Here is a 25,183-nt window from a genome sequence, read left to right as displayed (position 1 = left end):
GAGGGCAAAAAATTGACGTGGCAGCAGAAATCCATGGCTGCTGCTGCCTTTGGGGCCAACACATAGGTACACATTACAGTTTTTGCTTTCAGAGTTCTTTTGAACAAAACAGAGACAGAAGATATTAAGCAGAGATACCTGAACTGAGATGAGGAAATTCTGAAAAAGGGAGACAAACAGACTTGTATTAAGTAACTGCAGAGCATACTGCAGCTATCCTTAAAGGCTGACCAGCTCTAACCAGGAGTCCAACTGCAGACTGCTCGGAACAAGAGAGGGTTTTAAAAAACAAAGAATAGAAGAAAATATACAGAACTGAAGAAGAAAGCAAGCACCCAGCTGGCAGGATGATAACAGCTGCTTCAGAAAGAAGTATATTCATTTCTTCTTCCAACAAGAAGAAACAGAGAGTGCCTTTGAGATGCACAAAGCACCTGCTGCAAAGGACTAAAGGGAGATCCTTGTTAAATTTGTATTTGTATTGCTGCAAGTTACTTGCTTGAGTTTTTTTTATGACCAAATTCCAGAACAGCCTAATCAAAATGCATTCTTTGCATATGTAATTAATACCATCATTTGAGTACCCAGCTTCTGTGAGCTCATGCGTAAAAGTAACTGCTCATTAAACAACTACATGACTACCTGGTTTTTCCAGTGCAGTCGAACATATCTGGAATCTTACAGGCATACTTGGTGCTCAATAATGACATCACAAGTAGAGTCAGGTACAGAATGACATCTTTACAGAGAGTGCCCCTCCAGGGTATCATTACATATATTCCTTATAAAGGAGACAGTGCTTTTCATTCTGCTGGAAATGGAAAGACCAGTGCCACCTTCACATCTACTTCTGTTACCATCTGCGTTACCGGGCAGCTGTTGCTGGCGTCCAGATCCCCTCATGATCTCTGGACGTGAATCCAAGCTTTCAGTGGGACTACTAGCAATGTCCACTATAAGCCTAGGTAGAAAGCCGTCATAAAATCTCCATGCCTGAAAACTGTCTTCAGAAAGGCATGAGAAATTCAGGATTTCACTCTATCTGAAGAATGGCAAGATTTGATTACAGTGGATTGAGCAGCTGCTAGCAAATGAGATAAATACCCGTTTCCTCAAAGATGGCAGTAGGCAATTTATTTACAAAGTTTTACCAGGAGAATTAAAAAAAAATATTTGGTAAAGTTATTAATTACATTTCCAAGTCAAGAAACAGAATCTTTTTTTTTTTTTTTTAATGGAAAAGTTTCAGAATTTTGAATTATTTGGCTTTGTTTTGGTTACATCAGCAAGAATCTGGACAAGGAGAGCAACGACTGGGAGCACAAGAACTAAGTGGAACTCCTCTGAAGCAACAAGCAAGGAAAGCAGAGAACACTGTTCTCTGATTTTAGAATAATCATGCCTAAGCACGTATGGCAGCATTCTGTCCTTATTTTCAGTGGGTTTCAATGACAGCACGAAGTATAGAGCAAAGCAAAGCTGACTCCGTTGCCTTCTTAAATCCTTTACCCTGGATTTTTGATCTGGGAAGAGAGTTGAGGTGCTGAGGCATCAGACAAAGGAATAATGAACTCAGTTAGGACCTTGATTAAGGTGATGTTTCCCATTCTATCATCACTTCCTCTTGATGCACGAATGCTAATGTTGGCTTCGTAATTACGATCCAAAGCAATTAGTAACATTTGGTTATTGCTTTAAGAATGCCAAATGTTAAGCGTGACTGCCTGTCAGACTCCTCATCCTTGACAGATGTCAGGGCAACTTGCCTTTTCCCTTGGCTGAGAGCAGAGCATTCTTACCTCATCACCTGCATGGCTGAGGCAACACAAATCTATCAGCAAGGACCCTGCAGAAGTGCTGGGATAATTCCAGTGCTTTACTCTTTCCTACTGTAATTCCATTGGTAATTTCTAGTGGTTCATAACCATTAGCAGGAACTCATGAGATTTCCATAATGTGTGATCTCTGTGATCTGTTTGCTTTAGGGGGAAAAAACACACGCTGGCAAAACCTCTTGAACTAAATGACCAAATGACCCAAAAGAGCAAATCAGCAGCAGCTCCAGTAACAGGTCCCAGATGCTCAATCCCACTTCCCATGCATTAGATACTGGATCATGGGCAGTTACCAGCACAACCCTATGTGAGGTCCCACACACCTCAGCTTTCCTCTTCCCTGCCATTCACTAAAAGCTTTTTTAAAATAAGGAAAAGTTGGGTTTTCAGCTTTTTTTTTTTAATCATGTGCACATACCAAATGAAAGACATGTCAATCATGAACAGCCAGCTCCAACATGCATAGGGTCCCCTGCCCCATTTAAGTGAGAACACAAGGAGAACAAAGCATTACCTTCTTCTCCAGCAGCAGAGTTTCCAACAGCCTCCCTTTCCTGGTCAGCCTGGTTGGAAACTGCACTTCCGCTTTTTGTCCTTCGAAGAACACTGAATGCCTTGTTTATTTTTTTAAAAGATCTGCTTCTTATAGTGGAGCGTTCAAAGTGTCGAGCTGCAACAGCAGGAAAAAAAAATCAATACATTTCAACAGTTTCAGACCCACATCATTTCTGCATCCTTCGGCAGACAACAGAGCAAAACATCAACTCTTCAGTGTTGTGACTCCAAGACAGTACCCACCTGCATGGATGAACAATTATCCTACCTCTGTCTCACACCCTGGCACTGCCACCTCCCCTGTCTGTTCTGCCAGCCACATGCAGACATCTGTACCTGCAAGCGTGGCAGTGTGGGAGAAAATAATCCTAAGTCAGGGCAGAATCAACAACAATCCAGTAAAAAATGTTTAGAAGAGGAAAAAACACTGCCCTTCTCAAGCTACACAAATATCTGGAAGTTGTTGCTGAAAATTTTCTTGAATAAAAACTCACTACTGCCTCAAAACTCTGCAGTTGTTCCAATCTGCCAATAATAGGCAACAGTTTGATGACAAAAATTCGGAGATCATCAGGTGGGAGGGACCTACTAAGTCACATCTTCTAACTTGGGTAAAGTAATTAAAAAAAAATCATAATAGTTTCAAAACATTTCACTCTCCGTTCCATCCTGCTGAAGATATCGTCACGGCTGTTGCCGCTCTCTCTTTGAGCTCTGCATGCTCGCCAAACATTGTAATCTAATAATACAACATTCCCCCAAACCAGACTGCAGCCTCTAAACTCTGGTGGGATTTAATTTCATCCTGATGGTTTTGCTCTCCCTTTCCATCTCTCTCTCGTTGCATGCACAGAGGGGGATAGTGCTGCTCTTCATCTAATCTTCCTTCAGCCCTTCATCCATTATCCCAACACAGAGCTGGTGCAACACAAGGCTTGTGAAACACAGTTTTGGCTTCAGAGACCACAAATACAAAATTTGACCTCACTGTTGATACTTCCATGTCAACCACATTTTTCAAATGTGATGCTCATCTGAGCCAGGTGCTATGTCACACGGTGAAGAATCAAGGCAAGGAGCATCTTGTCCGTAACTGCTGTTATTTCAGCAGGGCCAGCAGTTCTGAAGTGCACCTCTCTGGGAGGCTGGCAAACAACCCCCAAGCTCACAGAAACCTCTTAACATCTGTTTTACTGAAAATACATGTCAACTACCAAACACAGTACTCAAGAGATTTTTGCGTAGCTGCCCATCACATGGTCTGTAGGGACTACATGGACCACCATGTTTTGTTGAAGCCACAGTTGTGTCATCTCCCTGGCACTTCACACATCCCAAAAAAGCTGACCTGCCTAAATTATCTTTCTTGAGAACTGGAGTTTGCCTGTGTGCAGCAAGTCTTCAGAGTGATGTTGCCCCTGGACAAGAAAATCTGTTTTTCACCTGAAATATATTGGGTCACTGAAGACCCATTCGGAAAAGTCACGTCAAATTTTTCTTTAAAAAAACAACATCCTCCACCAACATGTGCTTCACAGAAAGCAGATTCTGGAAGAGGCCACCAGGCTCCAAACCCACCCCTTTGGGTCCTTACTTCTGTTGCGGTTGCTGCAATGCAGGTCCCTGGGGCCACTGCCCGACTGGCTGTCCTCTGAGGTGGGGCTGAAGGCCGGGTTCACCAGCCCTGGCTCGTCGGTCATTAAGGCGATGGCTGCAGCCGCAGAGAGCTCAGGGCCCAGAGCAGCTACCGCGAGGCTGGAGCTGTGGTCCGGGGAGCAGTCCTGGGAACGCCGCTTCCGCTCCTTGGTAAGGCCATAGTGGGATGCTCCTTTGCATCTGATGAGAAGGTAGGGAAAGGAGATGTGATAACAAATTTTACTGAAATGTTGCCTACTTATGGCAGTTAGCCAGTTCTGGGGAATTACTCAGAGTGCAAAATGTGACTGTCATGGTGAATGATGATAAATGGGCAAAGGCCAGAACAAAAAATGCCTATCTTGTCCTGTTAAACAGTGAAGAAGAAGGGAAACCGTTCTCCAAATTAGCTGAATTTACATGGCAAGTCTACTTCTGGTCAAAAGAATAAAGAGAGACGCAAAGAAAACTGCAGGCCCAAAGTACCATGTATAAACAGTTAGTGTGGGTGAAGAAGGACCCATGAGCAGGTAGCTCATTACACCACAGACTGCAGCATATAATTTTCCCCTTGCCTCTGGTTATTGAAGGAGAGCATGGTGAGATATAGCAGCTTCTTAATTCATACTGGCAGAGTAAAAGGCACCTCACCCTGACCCACACTCTAGCCAGCCTGCCTGGTCACCAGGCAGTGACACTGGAAGCCCGGTGCCACACTCTTTCATCCTCCTCCAATCTCAAGGCTGGTTCTAAAACAGTTCCAGGGAAAAATCCAGCTCCTACATTCTGATCTGGATTTAGTAGTGACAAAATCCTCTGTTTTCGATGGAGAGGAGTGTACTCCTGCAAACAACTGACTTGTGACCCCAGCTGTATGTTCTGGGCTCATCCCAGACATCAAAACTGAGACAACACATGATGTTTCTTCCTCAGACTTCCTAAAGAACGTCACTCCAAGCAAATTAAAGTTTGCTGTGCTCTTCTTGGTTCAATATTTAAATAAAGCTATAAAACAACAGAGTGGCCCAAGGAGACAGCACCTGTGAATTCTCTCCAGCATCACTTGTGTGCCCTGTGCACCCTCTAGAACCTCATTTACCACATTAAAAAAGAATCTGCCTTTTAATCATGACCTAATGAGCTTGGCCTATTTGCTGCTATGATTCTCTCTTTCTTCATAGCAGAAGCTAACTGATGACTTTCATAAAAATACCCTGCAGGACTAACTCACAGAAATAGATGCAGAAATCCTTCGGGATAGAAAGCTCTTCGTAATATATGGCATGCACAAAAGGCAATGCATAATACATACCGTACACAGTGCTAATGGGTTAAGTGTCAGAAAAAAAGTACTATGCTGAGTAGAGGTCTTGGGAGAGAGCTGATTTATGGAAGCAGTGCCTGGGACAGAAAGATGAGACGAGGATGAGTTGCAGAGCTCTCTATGTCAGATTTGGAGCAGCGATTTAAATTCTCTTACAGTATTTCCTTTTAAGAAGGAATTAAATTAAAAACTTTTTAAAGCATTAAATTATGATTTACCATTACTTACCTCATACCGCTTCGGATAACTTCCCTCTTACAGAGGGAAAAAAACAAGCTGTATCACACTGATGCAGCTGTGTGGGAGCTCTGTACATGCTTTAAGCTTTGGATGGGAATGCCTGTGGCAGAAGCTATTTCTAAACCCTTTCATAAGTAGAAAGATACATCTCAAAAGAAAATACTCCCTTGCTTGACTATTTCAAAAGATCAACAAGAAGACGTTTGGGGCTCCTATTCCGAGACAAATGGAAGACAGGAGCCCTTCTGCCTCCATTGCAGCAGGCCTTTCCTGTCCCTTCTCCCACAAACAATGTCTAAATTCGCCATTTGGTTGAGCTCTGTGAAGCTGCATGACCACCAGCACCTTGCACCCAAAAGGACAGGCATGATATTCTTCTCATATTATTTTCCTTGTCAGTATAGCTTTGGTGGCTGTTGTTGGGGGAATCAGCCCTGCAAGTGAATCCTGAAAAGGCAGATCCTTTATTATTTTCATTGGGTTGCATGAAGATCAGCATGAAGCATCTCCTCCTGTGTAACCAGCGACAGGACTAGAGGGAATGTTCCGCCAGGGGAGGTTCAGTTTGGATATTAGGAAAAATTTATTCTCTGAAAGAGCGGTCAGGTGCTAGAACAGTCTGCCCAGGGAGGTGGTGGAGTCACAGTCCTGAGAGATGTTCAAGAAACATTTAGATGTTGTACTAAGGGACATGGTTTAGTGAGGAAATATTGGTGGTAGGTGGATGGTTGGACTAGATGATTTGGAAGTCTTCTCCAGCGTTGGTGATCTATGGCTCTATGATCAGAAGGGCCTTCGTGCAAAGATCTCCCCATGCAGCTGGAGGGTCTAACTGCTACGGGTGCCCATCTGCTCAGTGCTGCTGAAGACTTTACTTTCCATGCAAATATTCACTTGCTGCTGCTAGCTGTGCTACAGACACCTGGTCACCAGCATCTGCCCTACTGCAGGAGCAGCCTTTGAATGCAGAGAGGACTGACAGAGTTTAAGATGCAGCTTACTGGAGAAGACAGCTTACCATGACACAAAGCACAAAGCATATCTTTCTAATTCTGCCAGAAATAGTTAAAAGAGAACCAAAGCTCTTCAAGCATAAGAACTGAATCTATTTCTTAAATAACTGTGACAGGAATAAATGAATGCAATGCGAGCCCTCTTTCTTCAGATTAACACAGTGTCCTTGAAGAATGAAAAAAGTCCTCAAACTTGTAATAAAATCTACAACAGCATCTCTTCACTTTCATTGTTTTCCTTGTGCTGACACTGCTGTGATAACAGAAAACAGAAAGAGACAACTGTCTAAGTGGAATCATATTTATAGTGTCTCAGCTACATTTTTCCGTATGGCTGGGTTTGGCTCCCAGAAAAGAAAGATCCATAAAACAGCTACATGCCAGTACTAATTATCTCCCTCACTGTGATTATTAATCAGCTGCTTGATTTACAGCTGGAGGAGAGGGATGGAAATCCCAGCAGGATACCTGACTAACGTGGGGCAGACCTACAGTAAGCCCAGTGCTGTCTGGTGGCCAAGGTGAACTGCAGATTTATGTTCCTTCCCAGTTGCTCTGGACAGAGGGTAATTCCACGCAGCCATCTGATATCAAAATGATTTGAAGGCCAAATGCGAGAGATAAAAACAGACATGAAAAATGTGTAGGACAGACCATGACATTCAAGTAGTGTCTCTAGGTGTGTATGAGAAATTCAGAAAATGGTTTCTTCTGTTTGCACAGTCTCTTTTGCCAAGCAGCAGTGCGCTGTCCGAAATCTTGGCCACATGATGGTTATCCTCTGCATGGGGAAGGATTGCTCCCTCCTGCTGTGGCAGCAAATCCAGGGTGGATTGGAGCCACAGCTCTGCCCACTTGCTCCACAGCCTCTGACAAAACCCAGGCCAAAACAGCTTCAGTATAACAGCTCCCTTCTGATCTTACACTGCAAAAAGCCTCCCACAGACTGTTCTTGGAAGGCTGTAGTGGCTGCTGAACCTTCACCCGGCTCTGCAGACCTAGCTCCAGGGCTTACCATACCCACGCCTGGCTCTGCATGTGAGGGGTCCTGCGGTCCCATCCCCAGTGGTAGCACGTCCCAAGAGCTGGAGTGAGGGATCCAAAACCTCATGTCTGCCTTAACTTGGTCTTACTGCTTATCAAAACAAGCTTCTGCCAAACCCCCAGCCAACAGAAACATCTCCAAGTTATTTGCAAATTCAAGTGAAAGAAGCGGTTTTAAAACAAGGATGCATTTCCCTTGCAAAATCCCTAGCTCACACTGTGGAGCAAGGAGAGCTGGAAAGTGGAGCTGACCCCAAGGATTTCCATCACCTTGGCGGATGCAGGGGCAAAATGTAAACACGGAAAACTTCACAGACATTTCATTTCTAGTGATAAAAATGTACCAAAATTATAGGTCAAATATATATATATATATTTACATGTATGTATTTATAACACATTTTCTCCCTGATAAATGCCCTGCCTTCTGTCTGTGCCACCTCTCAGGCCAGCCCTCCTCTCCATAGCTCACAGCTGACTGCCCAGGCAGGGGTCGGCAGTGGCTCTGGAGCAGCAGCAGCATGCAGTCGTGCTGTGGTACAAACAAACGGAGCAGTGGTGGTCCCTGCCCATGTTGCGCTGCGCTTTCCTGACCTCGCTCCCAGCGTTCTCATCTTTTGGTACTGTTTTGTTTCAGCGCAGCTGCGGCGGACACATTGTCTGAGTGCAATTAAGAATAATGTATACAAAGTACTCACAATTGCCCAGCAGAAGAAAATACTGCATAATGGGCTGTCATCGCTGATCCCAAACTAAGCCCTGATTAGGGCAGACAAGTATGTTTCAGCTATGCCCTCGCTGCAAGCAGTCTCATCCTTGTGTAATTTGGGCTGCACACAAGCCAGGCTCAGGAGTACCAACAGTGTGCATCACACCCTGACTCCATCACACGACCCCTCTATTGCTCCACTACTCCCACATGGATCTGTCAGAAAGGCTGATGAGATACTGAAGGCCACCAACATCCTCATAACCTCCCTTGTGAGGCTTGATGATGTGAACCTTCTGAGAGGCCCCTACCTTACCTGGAAGGCAGAGGGGATTTGAAGCTGTGTGGCTGCCTACAAAGAGGTGCTGGCAGTTCCTGCCCCACAGGGACTATTCACACAGTGCGCGCATCAGCAGTGACTGCAGCCCAAACGTAACCCAAACACCAATCACATAGATTTCAGGCCAAAAGCCTAAACTCTAAAGCGTTTCAAAACTCCAGCCTAAGCAAGTGGACTGACTTGGTCACTCCCCAGGCAGAGCTCCCACCAACCATCCTCATCTTACTTGTGACAATAGCACACCAGAAACAGGAGCCAAAAGTGAAAGAGTGAGAAACCTGAACTCCAGCTAAGTCCAGAGTTACATACAGATCTAAACCAAAAGGTGGCAAATGCATATCTCAGTTCCAGACCAACACAGAAAAATCAAAACATTGAACAGTGAAGGTGACCAATACCTGCTGCTCCTTGCACCCAATGGTGCTGTATCATCCTTGCTCAGAGAGCTGTGATTCTTGATCCTGAATAGAAAATTCCTTTTTTGTTTTTTTTGCTCTATACAAAAATCACTCCTGGAACTGAGGGCTTAGCAGCTTAGTGTGTTGAAGCAATGTTTTTTCCTTAGTATTTCTAAGTTCTTCTATGGATTAATCTCTGCAGGAATTCTGCATTATGAAAAAAGTTTCATAAATAAATACCAGAAACTTATTTTAATGGATTTGCCTTTTTATAAAGGATGTGAGCATTCCTCACACTACTGTGACCACCAGGTATGGCCAGGAATGTCCTGTCTACACTAAACCTTCCTTAGTACCCATAAAGAAGGGGACGAGCAGTTTAAAAACCAAAGCTTCAACTCCTGGATTCCTGTTTTCAACCAACCTTTGCTGACAGAAGGCTGTAAAAGCCATGCCTTAATACGAAACCAGAAACAGGCTGTTTTCTGCAACTGCACCCAAATTTCATAGTAACGCCAGCAACATTTCCAGATGCTCACCACTGCTGTGCTATGCACTCCTTATGCACTTGGCTGTCCTCTTTCTGATGGCCACCTACATCACAGTGCCAGAGGCTTGCCCTTTTTGTTGGGTGAAGAAATGCTCATTTTTCACCCAAGTGAGAAATCTTCCACATCAATGTCTCAGTAACCATATAAACAAAAGCCTTTTGGAGACAAATTCCTGACACCTGGGGCACTTGCACTGTATCAGGGCTGGCTGGAAAGGAGGTGTGAGGTGGAGGCTTGAGCCCCACAGCCTCCGTCAGGTTGAGGATGAGCAGTTCTACTCTATGCTCCCAAAAAAGCTGTTCTTCTCCCTGTCAGTATAGGGATAACCAAGATACAAGTTCAGATGAGGCAAATGGCTTCTCTGTCTAGCTGTCACAGAGATGTTCTCATATTATTCGCTCTCTACCATCAACCAGAGACCTTTGCTGAAGTATAAACACATAGCAGATTTAATGGTCTATATTTCTGCATTACTGCTGTATAAATATTTAGAAAGATCCTCATAACATTTATTTCTTTAAGCTAAAGCAACTTAGCTTAACTACTTTCCCACAAGAAAGGAAAAACCTCTCAAATATCTATTATTTCAGTTTAACTTTGCATATCCCTTTCACAGTTTCCTAGCTTATTGTTCTTGGGTTTTTTTGCTTTTTTTTTTCCTGCTTTTTGTTTTATCGAGGCCATCATAATTCAGCAAACTCTGGAACTACCTTACTAGTGAAACCTAAGGTTGTGCTGTGTCCTGTCTGTAAAGATCTGACCCCAGGGAAGGGCTGTCATTTTCACAACACTCTTGCACTATGAAACTGTCAAATAAAATATATTTGTGTATTATATAAGGAACGTGTGCAGGCATATCTGTATATTTACTCTTCCATGTCATCTATTTTGTATTAATCTGGGAGCGCTATCAGAAAAGTGATTCCTTACCTATAGCTCCAACCAACTGAAAATAAAAGGCTTTTTAAGTGTATGAAGAAAATGCATATTGAGTGTTATTTATAATGACTATGTTTCTCATCAGCTACAATGATGTACTTTCCTTCCTGAGGTTTGTTTGCTGAGGACTAGGAGCAAGGAAGGCCAGAGATTCTGGTTCAGTCTCTTTAATGCGTCCTGCACTGCTGAATCGAAGAAGAAATGAGAGTCGAGTCCCCACAGTTCCCAAAGCTACAATGGGAACAGAGAGCCAAAGCTAGACACAAATTAAACAAGCACTCTGCTCTCTGCAGCAGAAACCAAATCCCCATTTTAAATTTGATTGTTTATACTGTGCGATGAGTCTCCAGATTTCCTACTAGCTTTCAGGACACAGTTGAAAGAACTTGGAACTCATTTTTGTTCTTAAATGAATTGTAAAGATTGAATTTCATGTACATGCTACCAAAGTGTCATGTAACATGTGGTCATGCTTAAGGTTTTTTTCCCCTTAACTTGAAAAAGCACGAAGTTGCCTTTCAACAACCAGCATTAGCTTCCATTATGAAATATGTAGAAATGCCTATTAACCTCCATCACAGGAACAGAGAATTGGATAGAATAGGTAAACAAGACAAGTTGCCTGCAACTGTGGGCAAAACCATGGCTGGGATTGTTGCACAACGATCCCAGTTGTTGAGAGCATGTACAAATTGGTGGTCCAGACTGTGTTCTTTCCCTCCCCTGAAACCTCTTCCAGGCCATTACTCTGTCACTGATGATTTTGAAGCTACAGCTGTACTGATTTCTCTTCAAGATTCAAGCACTGTTTCAACTTCTAGTCTTAAGCCTTTTCACTAAATTGCAGCTGTGTTACTTGTAGGGAAACAAAGCTGTAAAATGGTAGGGGCAGCTTGGATGGGCATGTCAGCACGTAGGCTGGAGATGGTGGCTTCTTTTATGGATTAGCACAGCTCCTGCATCTTGCCTGACACAACCACTGCTTGGATCATTTGTGGCTTTGCCCTCTATTGCTCCTCCCATACTGCCTGTGCCCATGCCCGGAGTGCTCTGAGAACTCCCAACAGCACAGGAAGCCTGCTTCCTGTTGGCATACTTTCTCCAGTGCAGCTCTTAAACCTAACACCTGTAGAACACAAGGAGATCTCAAGCAACAAAAATGAGGAATTACCCATAGCAAAAGATTACAGTCAGCCTATTAGTTATTATTTGATCCTAGATTGCTATAAACAAACATTTTTGTCACAGGGAAGTTACTGGCAACAGGCACACAACACGAATGGTCTTATGTGATGCAAAACAACAGCAATATTTATTTATACTGAACTTCCTCAATTAAATACCAAAGTTCCAGAAGAGAAATCTAATATTAAATGTATCTCATGTACTCTACTCACACTAGCTGACACAATCAAGAAAAACAGAGTAGCACCACACGTGGCTAGATTTTCTCAGGCGCTTAGGTAGCAGTAGAGCAAGGAACCTACAAGTACATGAGTAAGATATTCAGAGCAAAATGAAAGGGGAAAAAAGACACATAGAATCAGCATTTTTGAGATAGCAAGAGCCTGGAAACCTTGTCAATGGCTTCCAGCACTATTAGCATTCAACAGCTTACAAAGCATCATGAATCTGATTGAAGTGATATATGAAAATCCTAAAGTACCAAAAACTCTTCTAGACAACAGCAACACTGGATCTTGATTAAAACTTTATTAGGTGCTTTCATCACCTTGCAGAATTGCACCATTTTCTATGCAAAACACTTCAAAGGTTTTAGCCTTTCCCCGCTCTCAAAGAGTAAAACTGGAACACTGCTTCAAAAGAAAGTGAGAAAATGAAAATTTGAAACACACCCAAGAGACTTCTTCATGGAAGACATAGGTGTCTAGCCATACTTTTCCATTCTTTAATATACAGACAGTACATGAGTGAGCAATATCATACAATAGGTGTTAGCTGGGTATCTGGAAAGCAGCATAATACTTGTCATCAGTAGCTGTCATCTTCATGCCTGATTTTAAGTCCACCCGAGATGGCACAAAGAGCAGCATGGATATTCTGTAGGCTACCCTGACCACTAGTTTTGTTTCGTGATAATAAAGCAATAACATCTTTTTACAGTAGGAATTGAGATCATATACAATGAGAATGCAGCAAGATTACTGAGTATTCACCTTATTTAGAATCTTAACTAAAAACTGAGCCTGGGGAAATCTGAGTATTTGTACAAAGCTTTAGAAATATTTAATGTTAAAATCAAGCTATCTGTGGCAAAAATGGCAAGTACAAGGACAAAGAGATTCTTAAGTCACTGAGATACTAAAACTCATAATACAGTTTAGTCCTCTACACTGTTTTCCAATTTATACAGTTATACATGTAATTAATATCAAGAATATATACTGAACCTGTTGATTCACATGTTTTTCAAGTTTATTCAGTGTTTTGATCACTGAATTATATTCAACAGGTATAACCAGTCTCCCGGAACTTAGTATCTCAGCATTCTCTTCCCCTCCTATTATCCCCACCTATACTATAAAAAGTTTATGATGCAGTGTGTAAAATATGTTTGCAATGGAACAAGGGATTTTGGTTCATTAACAAGAGCGACAATAGGAAATTACATTATCAGTGTAGGTTGACTCTTTTAATTATAGACAGAAGAGCCTGCCAGACAGAATTTTGTATTTACACATACTTAGCATACATTTATTTTTTTCATATTACTTGACATATAATTGCATTTACCTTAGTATACAATTACAAAATCTGCTATGGCACAAACTCAGCAAGTGAGCAGGTTTGAGGCTTCTGTAGGTACAAAGCAGTGATGTGTGCACACAAAATTTTAGTTGTAGAATAATTCAGCAGTTTGAAGGTTTTTTCAGCACATGAGTTGGATTTACTAATACACTCTTCACTAGAATTAGAAATTACAAGAAACAATAGGGCTGTGATCAGTAAATAATGAATACTGCCTTTATGCTTTACTGACATAACATGCCACAAAGGGCCACCCACAGGTCTAGCTGTGGTGGCACTTGCCTCTGACCTCAGTGACTTGAATATCACATAAGGTCCCTTTTAGGTCAGCATGGATATCTAAATTACATCACTAACACATCCTGGTAAACATTGTGCTCTGAAATTTGCTTCCTTGTGGGTAAGGTCAGAAAAGTGAGGTCTTAACATGCCTTCTCAGAAGTTGAAAAAACACAGAGGTCCCATTCAGGTGCCCATCCGAGTGCTGAAAAAACATCTCTGCCATCATAAGCAAGAAGCATTCCTAAGACATCACAGATGTTCCTCATTTTAAAAAGCAGTTCTCCACTCTTATAACATTCAATGTCTGATATTCAGCAAGGACCTCAAGTCAGCCCTGTAAGAAGTGAACTGCATGTGACTCATGAATCACGGTGTCTTACATAAAACCCCAAAAAAACATGGGCTCCTTGAAGAGGAGGAGAAAACATTTCCTGCTGTATCACAGAGCTTGGTTTCCAAGATTTCAGCCTAAACAAGTTTTGACAGTGGCATAAGAAGTATGGAAGTCACACTGTTGACTAAGTATCTCCTTGTATGAGCTTTTGTGGGAAAAGAAAAAAAAAAAAACCCATAGCCATCAGCACATTTTAATTCCCAACCTTGAGAAATGCCATCCTGGCTTCCACTCACCCAGCCTCTGCAGTCCTCTCCTTGTGTGCACAGCTGGAAGAAGATGGACCAGGGGGAGGTTACAAGCCAGTTTTCAGAACAAAACTTTCAAAACCCATTGAGTATCCTCACCGACTGTGGTTTTACGGGTTCCACCCAGTTGAATACAAGATGTTTCAGTGAGATACTTTGCCCTTCCATTAAAATAAACACATACTATAACAGCATTTAAAGATTCCAGAAAGTCCATATCCAGCCACAGCACAAGTATGGCTGGAATGTTGCTTACAGTCTTCCAAAAACTCACATGGTAGGAGGTGCTCACTGTATGATGCTATAGAAAATACGAAAAAATACTTTTCTCAAATCATATCTTTTTAACAGAACTATCAGAAATACTTTAAACCTTAACTCCTTCAGCCAAATCTGAAAAAAGCCCAATCCACACAGCTTTCTCTCTCCACATGCACAGGCTGTGCAGCGCTCACTACCAAAGAAACCATTCAACAACACAGCAATGTGGTTTCACACCTATTGTTCAGAGACCACTGTTAGCACTAGCTTGGCATGGGAGGCTAAGAGAGCTTATGCCCTCACACCTCCGTTTTCCGGATTGTTTTAAGCACTAAAACACAGGTCTGGGTAAGGCTGGTCTCCGCTTCTCCACTTGAAGCTTAGCCCTGATGCTGCAAGTACAGATTTGGAGAGGTGGATTGAGCAAGAAGCAGCTTGATGCTATCACCAAATTAAAAACAGTGCCTGGGGAGGGGAAATCCTGCTTCAAAGGCTACTGTGGCTTTTTTGTTTGAAGCTGAAAGAACTTTAAGAAAAGTCATTGTCCTCTGTTAGTCCAGCAAGTATCTTGGGGAAAGACTGGCAATATTATCCATGCACAAGAGCCCTTCTTAGTTTTAAGCTGAATCCTTGAAGCTACAAACGCAGGTTGAAAACCTCCATAAAATGTCTTATTTTCTTAGACAACCAAGATACAACTAATGAATCAATGGAGATAAAGTATAAATCATGGTGGAAGCAGGGATCCAACTCTGGACTTCCTCAACTACAAAAGATGCTTTCGTAAGTGGGTACCATATTGTCAACAACACAAAATGGATTTCCACGACAAAGGAAAATAGGAGAAGCAGAAATAACTTTTGCACCATATCTTACTTTGTGCCCAAATCGATCAGAGTGCTGCTTAGTCATATTCATTAGCTTGCAAATTCCATAGGTTTCTTCATATTATCCTTGTCATTTCTACTCTCTCAGATGGCATGCTATTTTTGCATGGATAAATAACAAGACAGTGGTTTCACTCTTTTTATTTTTGTTATTATTATTCAATTAAATTAAGAAATATTCATGGTAAGAGGCAGTCATTTCATACTGTTCCATTACAAAACACAATTACTTATCTACTCATTCTGTTAAAATACAGTACAGAGAAAAGAAATCCAAAAATATTCTTTAGGAAGTTGCTCTTTCACTCTCCCTTTAATGCCACTGCAGCAATGGGAATTCCAATATTCAAGTTATAATAAATATTTTCACTTTGAAAATTAAAATATAAGGTTCATGAATGCAGCTGGGCAATTGGAACCTCACAGACAGTCCTGGGCAGCAGGATTATAGAGTCAAACACTGGGCATGAGCTGCAATCATATTCTTCCAGGTTACATAGGATGGCAGTCTTGCCCCTACTGCCCTAGAAGAGGGCACTACCTATTTGACCTTGGTATTCCTTCAAAAATGGGTCCAGGCTGCCATGTGAAAGATTTGAAATGAATCTGAGCTGTGAATGCTCTGTGACAGGTTATGGCATCTCAGTGACTCAGCCAGCCTCTGAGCCCGAGGCTGTTCCAGTGTGGGCTGTGATTTCGTTAACGTCACAGTTTAAGTAGGCTTGCGTCTTGTTAGCTGTGATGATGGCCTCCTGAAGGAAAGCCAAGGCGGCATAGGAAATGATGTTAGTTTGTTATTGGCTCTTAAGGGGGATAATTACAGTCTGTCTTCTTCAAACTGAGGTGACCCTGCCCCTTCTGAAGGGAGCTGGCAATCTGAATGCCAGCAGTGTGCTCACACTGTGCCTCATTGCCTGCTCATTTTCACAGCAGCGGCACGACCCATGTCATGGTTCAAGGTGACCCAAGCTGTCACCCCCTGTCAGGATCTCCAGCTGGACATCTGCACTGGTGCCCTGTGGATGGCAGCTGGTGCCACTGGGCTTGCTGGCAACCCAGATCTAGACATATATAAACCAAGTTCTATTTGCTTCATGTAAATATAACCTCGACAGCCTGTAAATGCAGATGGCTAATCCAGCCAGACTGACCAGTTTTATAACACAGAATAACCTTACAGCTACAATAAGAAAATTGTGTCTGGTTCCAAAATATCTGCCCCCTCCCAGATACGCACGTAACTATTTTTTTACCTAGACAGACTAAACAAAACCAGTAATGCATTTAAATGTTTATACTAGCAACTGAGACATCATTCTATTATTCAGTCTTTTTTGCAGTTCCTCAGACCAGTGTTTGGTAATTTACTATTGTCAGCTGGTTGTACCTTCTGAAGGCCAAAGATCTCCTTACATGTCTGTGAAACAAGGTCAGTTGCTGGAAGGGCAATGCCAGATGCTTAGCACTCAGCAGCAAGTGTTTATAAGGGTGCAAAATGCAAGGAGAAGAAATTGGAGGGAAAAAGGTTAAGAAATACCTAACAATTTAGTGACTATAAACAACAGCCTCACAACAAATCATTTTCTTATTTCTTTAAAAGATAATGAAGATGTTACAGCATCACGTAGGAGGGTTTGACAAGTACTGGCGTTAAGGAGACCTTCCAAAACTGAGCAAAAACAGTTCCACAAAGGTTAACCACATTGGCCTCCAGAGATGGTGCTGCTTTACCGAGGGGTTGTCTGCAGGAGGGAAATACATGATTTCTGTAGTGGTTGTGGAATAATACTGTAGCAACTCTATGTAGAAACACACATCCCAGAACAGACTCCCCAGAGACATCCCTCTTCCAGAATAAGAGCATTCACCAGAGAAGCTGCCCTGGGTAAGAACAGCACAGTCACCTTATCACAGATCTACTTCAACTTAAGAACTTCATTATGGATTACTTTCCCGTGTGTTCAAGCCATCTCTCTGGGAGAATGTCTGCCCTTTCTTTCCTGCCTCCATTTTCTGGGCACCAAACGGGAACTGAGGGAGCCCTCAGTACCAGGTTTAGGTTTTCACTTCCCAGTGTCATCTGTAACTCCAGGCTCTGCATTCAGAGCTCCATCCTTCCAACTAGGTAGATATTGTGTACAGCCATGGTATCAGCACAGTTACAGCTTGTTTTCAAATCTGCAAACATACCTGTCCTTTCTTAAGTCCACTAAGAATACGGCATATTGAGGAACACACATTCATAAGAAACACAAGGATATTAACCAAGAGATCCTTGTGTCACTAGGGGAAAAACAGATTCTTTTTCTTTTTCTCTCTCTTTCCTTTGATAACTTGTTTTCTGTTAATTAACATGTTTAAAAGTATAATTTAAACAACATTGTTGTAATAAACTGGAGGGGAAAAAAATGATCCCCTAATTTAGTAGGCAGATGTTCTAGGTAGCATCCTTAATACAGGAACCCAAGGCAGTGAAAGGTGGTTCACTTGACAGCTATGTGTAGCGGAGGTTCAGGATCAGTGAGGAGGTGACATTTTCTTGAAAGAAGACACTGTAGCTCACTCATGAGCATATAGGAGTAGGATTTCAAAAATCCTAGAGGTCACATTTGCACTATGAAGGTGTGTCTTTCTACACAGTCACACTTGTGCTCTCATTCAACAGAGAAAAACAGGGAAATCTGATCCTAAGTGATCTTACGATTTACAAATCTGTTTTTGAAGTGGTGCTCATTATTTGTAAAGTTAGTCAGATCCAGCCTTCCTGAGCAATGCTTTCAAGAAAAGATGATGGTGTGAAGCACTGTTTTGGAGACACCTATACACTGCCCACTGAGGGCAACTCCCTAAGTGCTTTCTTCTACTTCTTGGGCATTTCCAAAAAGAGCAGCATGCTCCCTATGGCTCTCCTGCTAGGAAGTGGCTATGGCTCTTACCCTCCCCTCTCCTCAGCCTCCTCAGCGAAGAGTGCTCCCTCCAGGAATTGCTGTTATTCTTTTGCTCTTTGTACTGTGGCACTTTGGAGACATTACAGTGTGGTACACTGACAGATAAATCCCAATATCCAGCACTGCCAGAAAGATCAGGGGAAAAAAATGCACAGAAACTTTTAGAATGAGGAAGAGCCAAACCATAAGATCTGCGATCAACAGAAAAACTCATCCCTGTGCCTGGGACATCAAGGAAAACAGAGATGCCAGAAGAACTTCAACTTCACCCTCATCTCTATGGTCAGCTAGAGGAGTGAGGAGAGGGATCCAAGATCCATCCCTAGTATTTAGCTAAGTATTTTCACTCCTTCAGAAGCATTTTGGTAATGATCCTTCACCCCTAAACTTCTGTGATGATATGGATAACTGTAAAGCAGACTTTCCTCTCTCTCGACCTTTAACTGCAGACCTAACCACACAGCAGTCACATGGGTCACTATTTTATCATAAATCCTGCTGCTCTCCTGAAAACATCCTGTTTAATAGGGACTTTCTGGTTGCTGTTCAAGTCACGGAGTTTGTGTCTGACAATCCTGGAAGATAAATTTCAACAGCAACAACAAAAACAGGAGAAAAGTCACAATTTTGTAAGATCTGTTCTCATGCAGCTACTATTGTCATAAGGGACAGAAAAGTGGAGTCTGAGGTTTGACGAAGCTCCCACACGGTGATTTTTTTGGAGGAAGTTTTTGTCACAGAGATTGCAGAAGCAATTGTTTCAATGAATTCACCCACACATCCTCAAGGGATGTTCTGTTTTTTAGGATTGCTGTTTTGCTAAAAACAGTATGATATGAATCAGTGCGATTAGAAATTCCTTTCCCCACCAAAAAATATTAGTGGGATCTCTGCTGATCTCTCTCTCCCTACATACATAAAAACTAGATGTTTGCCCATGTACATAAATCCTCATTCTTCCCAGTTCATTCCAATCAAAATCCAGAGTCATTTGCGGAAGCCAGTAGAATAATATCTGTAAGGAATTAATCCAAAATCCTTCCATCTTCCATAACTTCCTCTATCACAGTACTGGAACAGTAGATAGTGTAACAGTGAGAAACGTGGTCTTCAAACCAAACAATTCAACTACATAAGAGGAACTGGACTATATTACAGTTCCTATTTCCTTGGATTGCTTTATTTTCATCGTTTGTAGTGGGTTTTGTAGGAAAGTTTGCCACTCTAAGGAATTCAGTCCAGGTGGTAATTTAACTGGGGAGAAGGTAGGTAAGATTTTAGGTAGATAAGATTTTCATTAAATGTCAGCTCTACAGGATTTTAATTAGATGATAGCTCTGCAATTGAGCTATTTGATGGCTTGGGTTAACCTATATTTAGTCTAACAAGTAAGTTAGTTCATCACATCTGCTGAAGTGAAGTTAATATAAAAAAGTCTAATCTAACGTAGCCAATCCATAAAGCTTCCTCCGTTTTTAGCCTTCAGTTCTACGTTTTGCTGAAGTTAAGCTCCACAGTTTGAATTCACAGTTTACTCATACTTTAATCCATAAATTTAAAATAAGAAGCATAATAGTTTTGCAGTGCTGAAATAGTGAAAGGAGACAGAAGACACATGGCTCAGCATGCTCAGCACTGTTGTAGTCAGCCACATGGGTCCTTGGCAGATCAAGCTGGCCCATTTTTCTTTCCCTTTCCTCCTCACTCTCCTTGAACAAGATAACGCACTCTAAGGAATAGCTTTTTCACAGGCATCAGGAGATGACAGAAAGGAATAGATGGGGCCTCACAAATGGTACAAGGACAGGGCTGGGGCAGCTCAAGCAGAATCATCTCTCCATGGACTGAAACCCTGAACTTACCAAGTTCAAGTGACTTTGAGGTTATGGATGGGTTACCTCCATTCACCTGCCATGGTTAAATCCAGGACCAGCAAAGGCCCCTTATTTGATCTTGACTCTGTGTATTTATCACAGTGGTTCCAGGGGAGCCTGCGTCCAAGAGAGTCTTATAGCTTTAAGCAGTACAACTGCTTGCTCATAGTGCCTGCTTCTCTTCCCTCCTCCAATCAGGAGAAATGTGCTGCTGTCATCTTGGGTAGTGTTTGAAGCCACATTTCCCTCTGACCTTGATCCCTACTAACTGCTGTACCAAGCCGTTCATTGCTAAGTTGTAGGAGAGGCAAGAATGGAGATGTAAAGAAAACAAGAGTTTAGAGGTAGCAAAGGAAAGATGAAGATTTAGGATAGGCAGGAGCAGCAAGGTGGAAAACAGTTAAAGAAACCAAAACACAGCATGATACTGGTCATGATGGAGACTGACAAGCATTACAAGTCATGTCAAGGGAACAAAAAGAGACACTTATTTATAAGGAGTTTCAAAATTACATCTTCTCTCAAAACACATATAGGGCAGAAGCAGTCAATTCATGCTTGACAGATAGTGTCAAGAGAGTTTATGTAACAATGCAAAAAGATAAGTACCTATTTAAGAGCAAACTGTTATTTTTACCTAACATGCAAGCAAATCAAGGTCTCATCACAGACAAAAAACCTTCATGCTGTCAGTTGTGAGTTCTCTTGGTGTTGTAAAGCACCACAAGGCACAAAATCGCTATGGTGTTTTTTGCTTTGGTTGTCAGCTTCTATTTGCTAGGAACTGGAAGCACATGGAACGTGAAGCACAGGAAGATCTGGACAACAATTAGCAGACCTTAACAAAAAGGAAGGAGACTATCACAAGTCTGTGAAATGCATTTTCTTTCTAAGAATGTGGCTATTAACCTCTCTGCACTACTAAGTTAGCAAAAGTATGAGGGATGTAACTAAGCATCTGCTGAATAAAGGGAAGGAAAGGAAGAAGGAAGACAGGCTGATTCTGTTGGGAGGTAGGTGGAATAGGAACAAATGGATTTTGGAAATCTATGGTATGGATTACAGCTCATCAGCTCTGGAAGAGGGTTACTTGGTCTTGGCCTCCCATTATAAATTTCTTGTGTTCTCTTGGGTCATGTTACAATTATTCAAGCCCAGATCACAAAATAGGTAGGTCTGCAAGACTCTGCATTTATTTGCTTTGTCTGCACAACATATAAAGTCCAAGTTTCTGTGTACGCTCTACATCTTATTAAATGCTCTGTCCTGTTTTGATCTATTCTCTTCTGATTTATTTTGAACTTGAAGACCATAACTGTGAGTGCCTCCAAACCTACAGATGCTCAGACCACTGGGACAGAGCAGAAAAATTGAAATGCTGTAACCATTACTGTCCAACTTCATTACACTCATGCCTTGGAAGGATAAAACAAGAATGTGCTGGAATTCAGTCCCCTCTGAGGGAAAAAACTGGAAGCAGCATGCTTGCTAGAAACGGTGCAAACACAGCCCACTGAAAATCATCAAGATACGCTAAAATTTAGATGCAGTACTTATTAAAATGTGCACCAAGAAAAGTTCACAGACACAGCTCCAAGAAAAGTATATTTGTATGGCCATACCTTTGACTCACAACAATACAAAGCACCTGGAAAGCAGACATGGAGAGCACAGCACATCCCCAGCGCCAAAGGCTATGCAGGATGTGCAGGGCTCTGTCAGTCCTGTACGAAGGCCCAGGGGACACTGGACAGCATGGTTTGCAGTAGCTTCACAACAGATTCCAGTGACAAAAGCAACCCCAGCAGTGCCAAGGGTGAAAATTAAGCACCAGAACACACATCCTGCATTTGGGGCAGGATTTCATCCTTTCTCTAGCAGTGTCATCTTCCTGCTGTAAAGACAAACCAGGGGAAATGTGCCAAGCACTCAGCCCACAACCAGTGGCAATGATCCTTAAGAAGCTGGTGAAGATTAAGTCACGATCACCTCGTGGGATTCCTGCTCTCACTGCAAAACCTGTTTGGCTAAGGATTGCGTTGCAACATGTGATTTTCATATAGCATTTTCATAAAGCACTTTTTTTCTGGCTGTAATTCAGCCTCTTGGCAGGAGATGCTCCTACATATCAAGTGAAACAGCCTTACTCATCCATATCAACCTACACATTCTCATATAATAGCAGCAGCACAGCACACTCCACTTCCAGTGTCTTCCAGGACAGACTTGGTTAATCACACCCAGCTCCTCTCCATAAAAGTCTGCTCCACATGGGACATTTTTTGGCCTTTTGTACTGTTGAGTTATAAAATCCACAAGTGACGGGGTCTCTGCAGATGCTCCTTTGAAACCATTCCACTAACAATTTTTCATGGGCAGGAAGGTAAAAGACAGTGGGGTTTACCAGTGCTAACTGAACGTTAAGAATAACATACAATAGCAATGCTTATCACAAATGGGAGGAGAAAAGAAAATATACTGAATTATGCTTTCAAAATTAGTACTGGCTGCTCTTAATAAAACACTAAACACAACAAGGCCATCAGTCTCCTAATCTTATCAGTTCACTGAGGTCTGCAGAGGAGACAGGAAATCATGATCCTCAAAGCAGGTCAGACTCCTCTCTTCCTCTATTTAAGAGGCTGCTGAATAATTGAGATTCTACATTAAGAATATATTACACACCGTCTAGTGAATGATAGGACTGCAATGCGCAATATATGGAGAGGTGTAAGTTTCTCAATACGTGCACATAAAATGACTTGCTGGCCTAAAACACTTGCTTCCTGCCAGAGTGATTTCAACGCAGTAAAAGAGAAATGCAAATCTTACAGAAATGCATTGATGATCAAATTTTATAGCTGAAATTTATACCACTAAAGACATTTTTATTAATTTATTTTACGTTATCTGGGTAAATAATAAGCAGTGACTTAGTGGAAGAGCAAATAAAAAATCAGCACGGCTCTAGCAACTGCAAATTTCTTCTCTTAACCCGCCTGTCTTCATGCCATGTGTCACAGCAAGACAACTCCTCAAGGACGGAGGAATCAATAGTGATTATTTCCTCCTCACCCAGGTGTCCAAGATCTTGACAGAAAAGAGAGAGAATGAGTAGCAGGGAGATAGGGTCAATGCTACCTGTGATCCTTACAAATCTGATTGTCTGTCTACAGTGCTGAGAAATGCAAGACTTTATCAATAAAATTCGATGGTGCTGCCAATTCCAAAGAAAGGAGAGAGGAACTTCCTGGACATCCAGCTTGACTTGCTCACTGTTACAGTCAAGCCCTTTTATCTCATATCAGGAGGATATATTGTAAAATATGTAGCAGTTACAGACAATTCACAGTTCATTTTCTGCATAAAAGTTTCACAGCATCTGTTAAAATTCTCCAGCCATTTCACTAGGCTGCTCCTGAACTTGCCTCAATCTATATTCAGAATCTGCTGTCAATTAATAAATTATATGAATACATAAAACATATTCTAGAGACAGACTGAGGATTCACTGTATAAATTCAGTCTTCATCAACTGCAGCTTTGCCAAGGCCTAGGGGTGATGTAAAAAGAAATTCACATTCTTAATCCCCAAAGAGGATTCAGCTCCAAGCCAGGAATCCTTCAGTGACAGCGGCATTTTAGTAATGATATGAAATGTCATTTACTAACAGATAGCTCCCCTGAGGTACTAGTCCAACACTGAGGAGCCTGGCTGGGCCCTCCTTGTGAAACACGAAGTCCCAAGAAGCCATCCATGCTGACACTCACAGTCTGCCCTGCTAGCCCCGCACTGCAAGGATCTCCGCCTCTGTGCCCTGTGCTCTTGGCATCCTTGTCCAGTCAGCCACCACATGGCTCAGGGGGTAGCTCTGGACATGTAATCACATGCCAAGATGCAGAAAATCAGTTCTAGTTCTTGAACAATGGCTCTGCTCATAGACAAAGTCCCAAAGTGCTTCTCTCTAGACAGAAACCTTGAAGGCAGATTCCACCCAACTGTCAAGAGCATTAAAAAAAAAAACAAGATGACTCTCAAATCTCCAAGTCTGCTCTCCTACTGTGCTGTAGCTGTTCTCAGAACCAGTATTCAGTGGGCACAAGAGCTCTGCAAAAGCAGAATTTATCCTCATGTTACAGGGCAGCCCAGTTCTGCCAGATTTGTCAGAGAAATAGCTTAAGGAAAAATATCCTTGTCATGCTGCCAGTGCCAGTGCTAAACTAGGTTAATTGTCAGAGAGATGCGGAGGTCTGCCAAACTTGCTGCATATGGCCGGAGTAGCTTAATGACAAACTAGAAATGAGTATCTGCTGCTTGTGTGCAACCACCAACCTCCTGCATCTCCCTCCACCCCACTCCTTCCTGCTCCAGTGCTTTTCCTGCTCTGATCCCCATCCCAAAGTGGGATTTCTATTATGAACCAGCCTCTGAGAGGCAGAAGGCTTGCCCCGTTTGTTCTCCTGTTACACAGGGAAAAAGCATAAGCACGCCTTTTTTAAGCAGCCTACACAAGATTCAGACAAAACTGAGGCATAACTCATTCACAAAAAGAAACCTTTCTGCCAACTATAATTAGTGTACTGCCTTTTCAGCTTGGCATGGTTTCACTGTATCAGCTGGCACGGGTTTTATTTTTGGCAATGGAATGCATTTGTTGGGGTTGAGACTGGCCAGCATTGGGCTTTCCCAAAAGTGTGCGAAGGCTCCAGCCACGAGCAGCTCTGATCTCATGTGTGTAGGTAGCTGCTAATGTAGTAAAGGCAGGCTTCACAACTGTGCATAAGGAATAAAGCAGGATCTTTCTCAAAGCGTAGCTGGAATGCCAACTTTTGTTATATACAGAATTCCCAGGCAGAGTCAACAAATTCTTAAAGCTCTCAAAGGAGTTTCATTCCCTGGAGCTGTCTCAGACAAATTTATTTCTGCACCTAGGATT

The 25,183-nt window shown here is 42.2% G+C and overlaps 1 protein-coding gene across 1 annotated transcript in view; it reads right to left on the bottom strand.

Annotated features, from left to right (window-relative positions):
* LNX1 (ligand of numb-protein X 1) overlaps nucleotides 1–5,582 on the bottom strand; it is a 33,209-nt gene extending 27,627 nt beyond the window's left edge. Inside the window, exons 1-3 of the mRNA XM_021395499.1 lie at nucleotides 5,578–5,582; nucleotides 3,985–4,226; nucleotides 2,350–2,505 (exon numbers count right to left, since the gene is read on the bottom strand). Of these exons, the coding sequence (XP_021251174.1) occupies nucleotides 2,350–2,505; nucleotides 3,985–4,226; nucleotides 5,578–5,582 (403 nt within the window). The remainder of the gene's footprint in view (nucleotides 1–2,349; nucleotides 2,506–3,984; nucleotides 4,227–5,577) is intronic.

Source organism: Numida meleagris, chromosome 4, assembly GCF_002078875.1.
Source record: "Numida meleagris isolate 19003 breed g44 Domestic line chromosome 4, NumMel1.0, whole genome shotgun sequence".
NCBI classification, from domain to species: Eukaryota; Metazoa; Chordata; class Aves; order Galliformes; family Numididae; genus Numida; species Numida meleagris.
This window is presented reverse-complemented; position numbering and strand designations above follow the sequence as displayed.